The 11,826-nt window shown below is 38.7% G+C and overlaps 1 protein-coding gene across 1 annotated transcript; it reads right to left on the minus strand.

Moving 5' to 3' along the window:
* Positions 1-453: 453 nt before the first annotated feature.
* Positions 454-11,595, minus strand: DLK1 (delta-like 1 homolog (Drosophila); the record flags this gene model as incomplete). Its single annotated transcript, XM_010079642.1, has 4 exons — positions 454-1,595; positions 5,919-6,060; positions 10,955-11,085; positions 11,532-11,595. Coding segments are annotated over 4 exons (1,079 nt in total), but the record flags the coding sequence as incomplete, so codon positions are not given.
* Between the last annotated feature and the right edge of the window lie 231 nt (positions 11,596-11,826).

Consider the following 11,826-nt stretch of genomic DNA (forward strand, 5'->3'; position numbering starts at 1 on the left):
TATCTTTTCATTTCTCCTCATGATGCAGGTGTGAAGGATACTTCTCTCAGCAGAGGTTTTTGAGGAATACTTATAGAAAACTCAGAATCAGATCCTTTACATCTCCACTAGGTCTTTAAACAAGAAGTATGACCAAAGACACTGAACACCTTTCTAACGCCTTAAAATAGACAAATAGAACAATTTATGGAGGCAGCATCACAAACAACAGAGACCTTTAAGTTGACATTAATATCACAAAGACCTATAAGATTCTGTAGAAGGAGTGATCTATCTTATAAGCACATGAAAATAGCAAAACTGACTGGGTGGGTGAGACATCAGTGTGAATTTGCTCCTGTTAATTGCAGTTTCTAAAGTCCTTATCATATAGAGCAGAAGAATTAAGCAGGGACACTTGTGGAATTTGCTGTAGCATAACATTTACCAAGGAACAAATAAACCCAGTATAGCCCTTAGCTGCTGTTTATTAAAAAAAAAAAAAAAAAAAGCACTATGGAGTAATTTACAGGTACTGTATTTGCCAGATAAACTATGCACAAGACAAGGAAGCTGCAACACAGTTCCAGTGGTAAATTACTTTTTATTTAACAAAAAAAAAGCTGCCTTTAAAATAAATCTAATTAACATTCCCTGCTCTTTGATCCTTTTTTCTTTTTTTACTTTTTAATTCGGGTAATGAAAAAATCCTTAGCAATACAGATACATTATATTTTTATATTTCTTCATTATCACTCAGCACAAGCTACAGTAAATGTACCTACAAATATTGAGGCCAATCACAGGCAATAAATTCAACATATTTTACATATCGCTGTGAAAAGTCGCAAGTTGCTGTTTGACTCTCAAGTGCCTAGATGGCAGTGTAGTTCTTAGTGTAACTAGTCAATTTGATCTTCTCTGGGAAGATAATATTAACTGAGAGGTTTTCCCCATCACTAGATTTCAGAAAAAAGTTATTTTTCTTGCGTAGGAGATGACTATATTTGGCATTAGCAAGCCACATTTCACATCTTGAAAAAAATACAATCCCAGTTGTACCCAAGACAACAAGACATGTAAGCAAGCCCAGTACAACAAAACATATAACTTGGTTCCTACTGAGCAAGGGATCTGCATTTTGGATTGTTTCTTTCATTGTTATTTTCAGGATTTCTTGTTGATGATGCACGGATCTGTGATGAGTTTTTGGGGGTGGCTTGTAATTCTGCATATGCTTTGTCTGCGTATTCACTCCAGAGAGGCTTGCGTTTTTGCTGGGATGTTTGCAAGTCACACCAACAAATTCGGGTTTACAGATGCATTCAAATCCTCCTTGGGGATGTTCACTGCATGTCCCTCCATTCTCACATGGGCCACTGGCACAAAATATGATACGGCTGCTGCAGAGCTTTCCCGTATAGTCATGGGGACAAAAACAGCTGAAACCCACACCAATATCTGTACATGTTCCTCCATTTTCACATGGGTTGGATTCACAGTCATCTCTATCTATTTCGCAGAAGTTGCCAGCAAAACCAGAAGGACACAGACAAGAAGCATGCGGTGCAAATCCGTTGTCATCAATGCATGTTCCTCCATTCTGGCAGGGAGAGCTAGAATAGATAAGAAACACAGAAAGAATTGAATTAAAGTCCAAAGAAAGAAGCTAGTAGGAAACACTTTATTTAATATAAGGAGCTGGTTTTCTTAAAAAGAGCCAATTCCAAATGCAAATCCACTGAAGTCAATGAAGTTGAATGAAGAATGAGTTTGTTCAACAGCTTTGTCAATACAGATTATAATATCTTCTGCTGAGCCTTCAGGCAGGATTAGTACACCAGTATATAAATTCAACCTGAAGAGCTGTGAAGGGATTTTAAATTATTTCAAACATTTATTCAAATTAAGCTTCCCAGTGTTTTCATATGCTTAGAGGTATTTAGCTGAGCAACTATTCGGACAAGACTGAACAAAAACACTAGCAGCATGGCTTTCTTTTCCACCTGATTATTAATAAAATAATCTATGTCTTGTATTGGCAAAGCAAAACACTCTGCCATAGCAGCTAGATGTAAAGCTGTTTTTACTCTGCCTCTCCAGTGCTCTACACAAAAGATTTAGAGGTGAACAGATAATTTCCTGCAAACTGCTGTTCAGCCAAAAATTTTTATAAATGTAAATAGGATAGTTTCAGCCTTGGCAAAGGCAGCTGTAAGTGACGACAGGACCACAGAAAACCAAGTATTCCTGTAAGCACTTAAAAAATTTAATTATTAATAGCCTGGTACTATGCTTTAAGTGATGCAAATTCACTGAGAGACCTTTTTTTACTTTTGTGATATCAGTGTGCTTTACTGTGTGTAAGGCCAAAAGATATGGCCACCCATTGACAGAAAGGCACAAACATGGCAATTCAGCAGAGGTATTCAAAGTGGACTTTTTCCTTTAGCTGACCTAGTTGGCAGACAAGGGGCCCTGGGTCACAGGTTTACAAGTAAATCTCAAAACCCACTTTCATGGCAGTTCATCATATATGAACAAAGCTTTTAAACCTGACCTTCTAAAAACGTATTTCAGACATGAAAAATGCAACATAACACTTGGCAAAGCTTACAACAAGCCTCTCTGACAACAGCAGCTTTCCTAATACTTATAAATCTCTGAAGACATGGAGCATAGTACCAGGACATAGCTGAAAAGTCCAAGCTGTTATTTAAGGTTACATTTCCAGGGGAAAGCCCCAGGGGTAATGAACGTCACAGTTTCATGAATGCTGACATTCCACATATGCCATGGGCAGTAGCAACTGGCTATGCTGGATTTCTGTGGTGGGACACAGAGACTTAAGAGATCTGTTGATCTGAGAGAGATGACTGTGAAAGATATAGAAACTCCTGACTATAAATTGTCCCTGACCACTGGTCAGGATAAGGCTGAACTTTTCAAATGCCCAGCCTTTGCTCTGGGAGTAGCTTTGATAGAGACTCCCCCAAGCACCTTTGGCTTTACTGGGGACTGAAACACTTGGTGGCCACCCATCAGGAGAGCCTGAATATCGTAGTAGAGGAATCATCTGCCTGTTTTTTGCTGCTTCCCCATAAACTGCTCGGTCCTCTGGTATTGTCCTTCACGATACATGTTGGCTGGAAAAAAACAGCTACTGAAAGAACAAATTGGAAGGCTGTGTGGCTGGCCCTGGACTTTGACATAGCAGTTGTTGGTGACAACTTGAGGTCATCATGCAAACAAGGAATTTGGCTACAATTGCTAGCCACTGTGTCTGCTTTAAGCAAAATATGGAAGCTGTAGTTGTACAGTCCTTGAGTACATGAGTGGTTATGGCTTTCTTCGAGGGTCTAGTACCCTCTCTTAGCTTTACAGGTCCCATGGAAAATCTGACAGGCTCTTTTGCATATGACAATGTGTAGAAGTTTGAAGCCCCATGGGTGTGTTGAATTACAATAGCGAATTAGGAAGAAACTGCTCTAGAATTTAAGTGAAATTTTTTTTCTGAACCTTTCAGAAATGTAAACAATTTAAAAAAATAGTGAAGGGGAAATATGCAGAATTTTGATAGTTTTCCGTATTTATTACTGAGTTGCATTGCCTAATTTTAATATGTTTAAATAAGTAAAGTATTAGTATTAATCTCCTTGAACAGATTCTGTTACTTTGCATTTTTTTGCATTTAACACATGTTCAGCAAGGCGTGGTACATGAAGAGCTAGTTGTGGAAACGCAGACGTACCATTTCCTTTCCAAACAGCCTGCTTTCATTGAGAACGTACCAGCCACTGCTTTACTTCAGAGTGAAACTCTGAAACATCACACAGGTGTCACTAATGCGGATACATCTGCCTGATACTGTAAATAGGCTAGAACAATCATTTTGATTTGTGAATTGTCTTGGTTCCATCTGTGAATATTAACTAAGGAACCAGTGGCAATACTTGGTAATATCAAAATTCTTAACATTCCCACTGAGGCAGAGAAGAACTGAGAGGAAGTGAGATGTGAATGAGATGACATCGTATGATGAGGTCTCTTTCTGGGATGTGAGGTGCCCTCTCTGGTGGACTGTGAAATATCAGCAGACACCAAGTTCTTATGCTGAGAACGGTTGTCCTTTTGAACTAAAAGCAGAGTTGGAGAGCCTGCTACTCATTTCCCTGAAAAAGACACAGTTTCCTGGAGAAAAGGAATTGCTGTTTCAAGAATATTTTTTCACTATGAAAAATTTTTCATGATTTCCAGACTTGCTCACGAGCATTTATTTCAAATCCTGAGTACTATAACAAAAATGTAGTTTCAGCAATTTAAAAACATGAGGATTTTACTATAGTACATGGAACTAATCTGTGTTATTTAATTTATACTGTACTCATCTGTTCTTTAGGATTGTTAATATATGTCCATGTCAAATTAATGAAATATTTGCTCTACAGTGGAAAAGTGGAGAAAGCAAGCTGTTCACATCCCCTATGTTAGGCAAGTAGGTTGGATGTCATTCAAGGTACTTGTGAGAAACTTAAATTTCCTCATTGTTAATGAAGAGAAATAGGCAAATCAGAGTAGTTATCTTAGACACCAAAAGCAAACCCAGACAGAGCTGTGTGACTATCCCCCAAACAAAAGCAATGGCAAAAAAGTTCCACTGACAGAAAGTTGTAAGAATGGCAATTCTTGACAGACACAGTGAGAGGTGTTAATGTTCCTTAAACAAGAGTGTACAAGTCTTCAGGAAGATTTAGTCATAAGGTAGATCTGAATATTCGTAATTATCTCTTGCTGAGCAAGAAGAGAACCAGAGGGTACTAACCTGGAGCTAGAGAGAAAGAAGGCAATCTCAAAATAGAAAACTGTGATTTTAATGTGACAGTTTTACCAAGTTTGTATGCACCAGAAAGACATTCTGTATATTTATAGCATCAGATCCTTGATGAGCTGGAAGACAGCAGATACTTCTAGATTTCAACAAAAAACAATCCACTTTTTAATTTTTTTTTTAAGTTTGAAAGGTAATACTTTTTTTCAAGCAGTTCTGCCAGTGATACTGCTGAAAGTTCTTCAGTGTGTGCCCATTGCTTCTTTCCCTTTCACTAGGGACCTCTAAGAAAAGTCTGGTTCCATCTTCTTTGCTTCTCCCCCCAGGTATTTATACATATGGATAAGTTCCCCCAGATCCTGCTCTTCTCCAGGCTAAATAATCCAGCTCTCAGGCTCTCTTTATAGGAGAGATGTTCCCATCTCTTAGATCATCTTCATGGCCCTTCACTGGACTCACTCCAGTATGTCCAGGTCCTTTTCATCCTGGGAGCCCAGAACTGAACCCAGCACTCCGGATGTGTTTCACAGGACTGAGCAGAGGGGAAGGATCACCGCCTTCAACCTGCTGGCAATGCTGTTCCTAATATCCCACTTCTTTTAGAGAACGGAGAGCAATGGCTTCCCACAGCCTGTTCTGGTGGAAGTGAGATTATCGCCTTCAGTAAACTATGGACATACCATTACATGTCAGTAATGAAATGACAGCCTGGTGGACTAGATGTTTTTGTGCAGACAGCTTGTGTGTTGGCTACTGTTCTTATTACTGTATATGGTTTGTATATACAATTATCTCTTACTAGAGGTGAGAACACAGGCCAGGAGGTTACTTCAAGTTTGTTTAAAAAAAAATATAGGAAGGCATAAAGTCCCCACAGCAAAATGTGAAAATTATCACTTTTAGTACTCAAATTGTGCACACAAACTCATGCTGATAATCTGGATATCTTTACAATATGAATGTAACACATTTGTAAAGTTTGATAAAAATATCAGCAACTAGCAGAAGCATTATGTGTTTTAGCATGGAGATACTTCCATTTTGCAAAGAATTCTGAATAACGGTCAGTAGGAGTGTGGATTTTAAATTCATGTCAGAAATCAATATTTACCCATTAATAATGCAGGGTCCCTTTTTGAGATGGCAGTTTTTTCCTGTAAATCCCTGGGCACACAGACAAATGTATCCTCCATCACCAGTCTCTATGCATGTTGAGTTATTGGTGCAGGGCTTTGTAGAACATGGGTGAATATCTGTTTAAAAAAAACCAAACAAACAAACCAACAGGGCTCAATTAATCTAATGAGAAAGAGTCAGTAAATAGTATACAACACTTCCAATAAAATATAGCTTTAACTGTCCTTTGTCCTGCATTTAATGAATTCTGATTTATTCCTCCCTCTGTTAAAATGGAGTTCAGATTGTTCAACTATTGCAAGCACTTTCAGCTTGTTTCTCTCTTTCTAGCTCCCACTCGTAAAATACATTAGAATTGTTCCAGTCTATAAATAAGTAATATTATCAATAAAATATCAGCAGGGGAGAAAGAATTACGTAGTCTAGTCATCTTTTCACAACCTCGACTTCTCCATGAGCAGAATTCTGATAAAGCAATCAGGAACAGGGAATTCTCCCCACTCCCTGCCCGAGAGCCTATCATTATGTGCTTATGAACAAACATTTCATAATAACAGCGATCAGCAAGTCACAGAAATCTCTTAAAATTTCATCTCTTGGAGGAGCTGCATCCAACCCTTACATAACTGTACCAGAAGAGAGAGCCGCATGATGTCTGGACCCAAAGTCACACATCTCATTTTCTTTACAATTTCCCTGCTGAGCCACTTCCCACTTAAATGATTACTGAATTTTTAAAATAATTAAAAATAAATAAACAAACAAGTGCATATTTTAGCCAACTAATAGAGCAGCTGCAGAGAAGTGCTGACTGCAAGTTATCTGATGCCTCGCCCATGCATGTGCACACATACACTTTCTAAGAAGATGGAAAGTGCTTAAGGGCTTTCATTTTTCACTTCCCATAACATAACATGAAAGTTAGAGGATAGTATGAGGTACTGCAAAATTTTAACCATAGCACACCATTTCAACAGCCTTAGCTTTCAAATACAGGCTTCCCCGGACAAGAGGCTCTATCTTCTAATGTATTATTCTGTTCTCATTGCAAGACAAGTACTCTGCATGTGTAAGCTCCAATTTTCACAAGGACTGAAATAACCTTGAATGCTTTTTGGAGCAGTGGTGTTTGCCACCTATTCTCAGAGGCTTTAAAGGCAGCTAATAAAGCATGACCTCTGATGAAAGAGCAAGGAAACTCTCTGAAATACATATATGGATAGGTATTACTGTCAGTAATTTGTGTCAGTGATTTAATTTTAAAACACAACTTAAAAGCTAGGAGGACCATATCCTTTTAAAACATAAATAGCCTCAAATAGCCCATTTTCTCTGTTTTCTCTAGTTTACCTCTCAAAAGGCCAACAATCAAGTAATTTACTTGCTTCAAGTGGTAACAGAATCTGAGACAAGAAGCAGAATAAAGGACAGCACATTTACACTTGTATTATGAATGGCCACAATCACACTACCAATAAACTAATATTTGTGTAAAACTAAGTTGTCATACTGTGGTACATGAAGCAATGGCTGGGTGTTTTCACGAGGAAGGCATGCTCAATAGTAGTCTATGTCACAGCAGAATTTCTAAACCCTGTCTCATGGGCTTCAGAGGCTCCACCTGTACTCTCTTTGGTGACACCTTACCAACTTGGCAAAGCAGTTGAGTGACATGTAGCACAGTATACTCTGAGCTCACACCACATGTTGGCTTTTTAGACAAATTGAGGTTAAGATTCAAGCAGGATGTCAGGACCACACAAACACGACTGTTGCAGGCACAGCCAGAGATGACAATATGACAGAGATGACTGATCTGATTTAGCAAGGTGGGTCTTATATTCTGACTGGGTTGCCATTTTTTCCTAGAAATAAATTGACTAAATTGGTTTTCCCTTTGTTATGTTCAGTGTTTGATGTGGTTCCTGTACTGTGTAGTATATGCCACCTGCAGAGGGAAACTCTGTGCCTTGCAGCCTGGTTCCAGGTGTTGATATACCCAATTTCAAGGCTGTGTTTCTACAGGATGAGAAGATGCCATGACATTCAGTTAGGCAGGCTAGTGCACTCCACTGCAAAGAGGTTAACCAACAGTGTTAACACTAAAACCAACACACAGATTCCTTTCTTTAACTGCCATGTCTGTCCAAGTGAGTGCAATAATACTCACAAAGGATACTACTGATCCTGGACTACATGTCTACAGTGGATCAAGCCCAACCTATAATCTGCATGCCTTTAAATTACTGGGAAAGTCATTCTTGATCTGAACTGAGAACCAGGCTGCCCATAGTGAAAAAAACAGCTCCACTGTCAGAGGCATTAGCAAACCACTTGATGATCTAAAACTACTCCAGAAAGGAACTTCCACTATCTAAGCCAAGGAGACTGCACACTAACTTTTCTAGAAAATAGAGGAAGAGATATCACCACCAGTTCAAATCATCTTTTTTCCTCCTATGCTTAGCAAGCAAATAAGCAGCTGAGACTATATCTGTATTTTACAAATATTTCAGGTGTTTGCATGAGTGGCCACATGAACTTCAGACCCTCCCACGGTTTTCCATTCCAGATTTTGCCATCCTTGTGACTTGGTATTTGCTTATAGCTCGCAACATTAAAACAGTGGCTGTGCCAGAAATTCCCTAGCAAATATTAAACTTTCTATAGCAGCAAAAAGGAAGAATGCCAAAACTGCATTACTCACGACCCTTTGTCGATCTCCACAGAAACAATGCAAATGTAGCTTTCTAACATGCCTTTTCTCATTACACACCTGAAGCTAAAAATGGTCTCCAGTAGGTAAGAAATGGTACTTAATGTCATATGTATGTGAAAAATATAACAACTGTGGCCTGCTCTCATTGTACACAAAAATTCAGTATTAGAAGAGAGAGGCAGAGAGTCTGGTACTTCATGATAAGAAATTGATGGGTTTGTATTTCCATATTTAAAAAACAGTTATGGGTATATGCCAGCCATCACCAAAAGAGCAGGAGCCTTCTGAAACCTTCCTTTTTCCCAACCTGATCAAGTTTTGTTTAGTGGTACCTGTTAATGAGTTATAGTAGTCTGTAATGACTTCATACAGCCAGGAAACTGGCAGCAACTTTTTAGGAGAGGATGATGAGATCAGTGTCTGAGCAATTAACCCATTTGAGGTTTCAGTGCTTTATTGGGTCAGGATAACAATTTGTAGGAGGACCCTTCTCTTGATCCCTTGTGGCAAAACAATGTATTTAGAGCAGGTAAATCCACTGAGATTAAAGGCTGCCAACATGACACATCCCTGCAGATGAAAAGATGGTTATTTCTTTTTGGCTAATATTCTTGGCAGCTCTTCATGGGGATCTAGATTCAAACTGTCAAAGAAGACTCTGAGATAACTCTGAATGTTAAGAGAAATAATAGTTTCTGAACTTAAGCAAGGGATACCTTTTCTGTATTATAGAACTATCTTAATTAATACGTATTGAAATAATATTTTTCCATAAAGATATGGGCACAGTTTCCAAAGCATTGTTTTGCATCCTAAGTACAATTTGAGAGAGGGAAACATTGCAAGGCTCATAATTGCAAAGATGTATTAGTACTTAGAAAGTCAGCTAACCACTTACAGCTTTTAAAACTATGCCCAGCTTGAAAAACTTGACATTAATTTACAGGAATCTTTAGATATGAATATACCTTTAAAAATCTAGTCCTTTGGAGTCATTGACAAGTAATAGAACTGAGCCTTCTAAGGTGGCAGTGAGGGTTGTCCTGTCTAGTTTCAGAAATCTATGACTGTGGATCACAGACAACAGAAGGACCCATTCCTCCTCACTAACTGTAATGAGAACCTACGTGGCCGTCTCCGGTACAAACACATCTCTGAGAGGTGTCCAGAACAACATCTCTGAGAGCTTATATAGTGACATCCGCACCATTGTTACCGCAGCTCCTGCAAACATATCAGCTTTTAACTAAGAAGCCTGTATATGCTTATGTGTGCAGCTGGTGAGTACGGGCTGCAAAACCTGATGAGAAGCTAAATGAGAACCTGAGTACTTTGCACCAGCTCCATGTCACTGCAAGGATGTGAACTACCTGAAGTCTTCTGAGTCTTGTAGTCATCTTGAAAATTTTATCCAATTCAAACTGTGTTGTCATTAATTAATGTTTTGGGTATTCACTGGGAGAATATAGGCATGCTCCATAAATTATATGCTGTACAACAACAAAAGCCTGAAAGGCATGAAAAGAGAATGAGGCCTTGGACACCTGTCCTCTTCCAGCTGCAGCTACGTGGGCTGAACAGGCACATGCTCCTGGATGCTCAAGCAGTTTCAGTGCCCTCAGGTCTCTTTGGCTGAACATTTGCCTGTGTCAGCCAAAATAAACCAGCTCAGCAAAGGCCAGTTTTGCAGCTTGCTTATGCTTAGCTGGCTCATTCTGAGTGGCAAGGGGTGAGAGAGTGCACACAAGAGCTGTGCTTATCCCTCAGACCTGAGAGGGAAGCCTGTTCAGGGAGACCTTTTTCTCAGTTATACTAATGCTGTTCCACTGAATCATCACTGGCTTAAATAAAGGAAGAAATAAGCACAATGTTTTCCTTTTCAAGAAGTATTAAGAAAGTAGCATATATATATATATATATGAAATGTGCTAGGTAAATATTTCAAATTATTTTATATATGCAAGACAACTTGTGTTTTTATAGAAAGGGCGCATATGACAACAAAGGAGCAGTTATTTGTTGGCCTTGTCCACAACAATCAATGTTTAAAATAGAATGATGAGTTTATGCTTTGCTCGCACATATGCCCAGTTACAAAAAATACTGCATGCTTCTGCCTAGATTATTATAAACGTTCCAAGTTTATGTACCACTGCCCAGAATCCCCTTATTATCTGGTGCTAACATTCAATCTTTCAAAATTAGTTATCCAGAAGAACTTTTGCATGTCTCCAGCACCAGGTGGGGCTGTTCCACCTCACTTGTTCAAGGACAGGAAAGGATGTGCAAACCTATGTCACAGAGGCTGCCAACCCAGCCCTCCTCACAGATGCACTGCCAGGGCTTGGCACAGCTGCCGTGCAAACACCCAGGGAAAGGAACACACTGATTACAAAGAGCACCCTGCCAACCAGGTTGACACCTGAAAGAGATAAAAGACAAGATAGAGGCATAGTTTATTTTTAATAAACATAATTATAAGGATGTTCCCCTTTTCGAGGCACACTAAATAAACTTTCAGATACGAAATTGGACTATGCAGCACATTTGAACAAAAAGATACCATCAATGCTACTGGGATACTAGAAGCAGTTTATGTGAAGAAAACCATTTCATTCAGTAAGAAAAAGCATAAATAAATGCTAATTGATGTAAAGACTTTTCCTACTGGAAAAAGTAGACTAAAAAGGCACCTAGATATCTATGCTCTGTGATTTCAGTTACTGTATCAAAATAGAGTGCTGTTTCGTTACAATTCCATATTTTCAGAGGACAAATAGTTTCAGCTTCTGTCTATTTTACAAGGACTATGAATTATTGAAGCCATCCTTTCCTGTGCTAATAGACCTATCTGACAGATCTTTTTACCTGCATTCACTGGGAAATTCACAAAATCCATTCTCTGGGTGGCAGCCAGTTTTACAGTTCACGCCTGGAAGAAGAGATTTATAATATCAAACCGAGAAAAATCAGCACTCAGAAAAAAATGATATCATGTCCTATACACATGACTGATGTTTTAAAAGAACACAGACTACATAACGTTCTGATTTTTCTTTTTCAAATACATGTTTATGCAACATAAAATTTTAAATTAACTTCATCTGGAGCATGTTACAGAGTGTTCCTATAGCATAAGTGAAATGACATAAAAAATTAACCA

The sequence above is a fragment of the Pterocles gutturalis genome, unplaced genomic scaffold (assembly GCF_000699245.1).
Source record: "Pterocles gutturalis isolate BGI_N339 unplaced genomic scaffold, ASM69924v1 scaffold15509, whole genome shotgun sequence".
NCBI lineage: Eukaryota > Metazoa > Chordata > Aves > Pterocliformes > Pteroclidae > Pterocles > Pterocles gutturalis.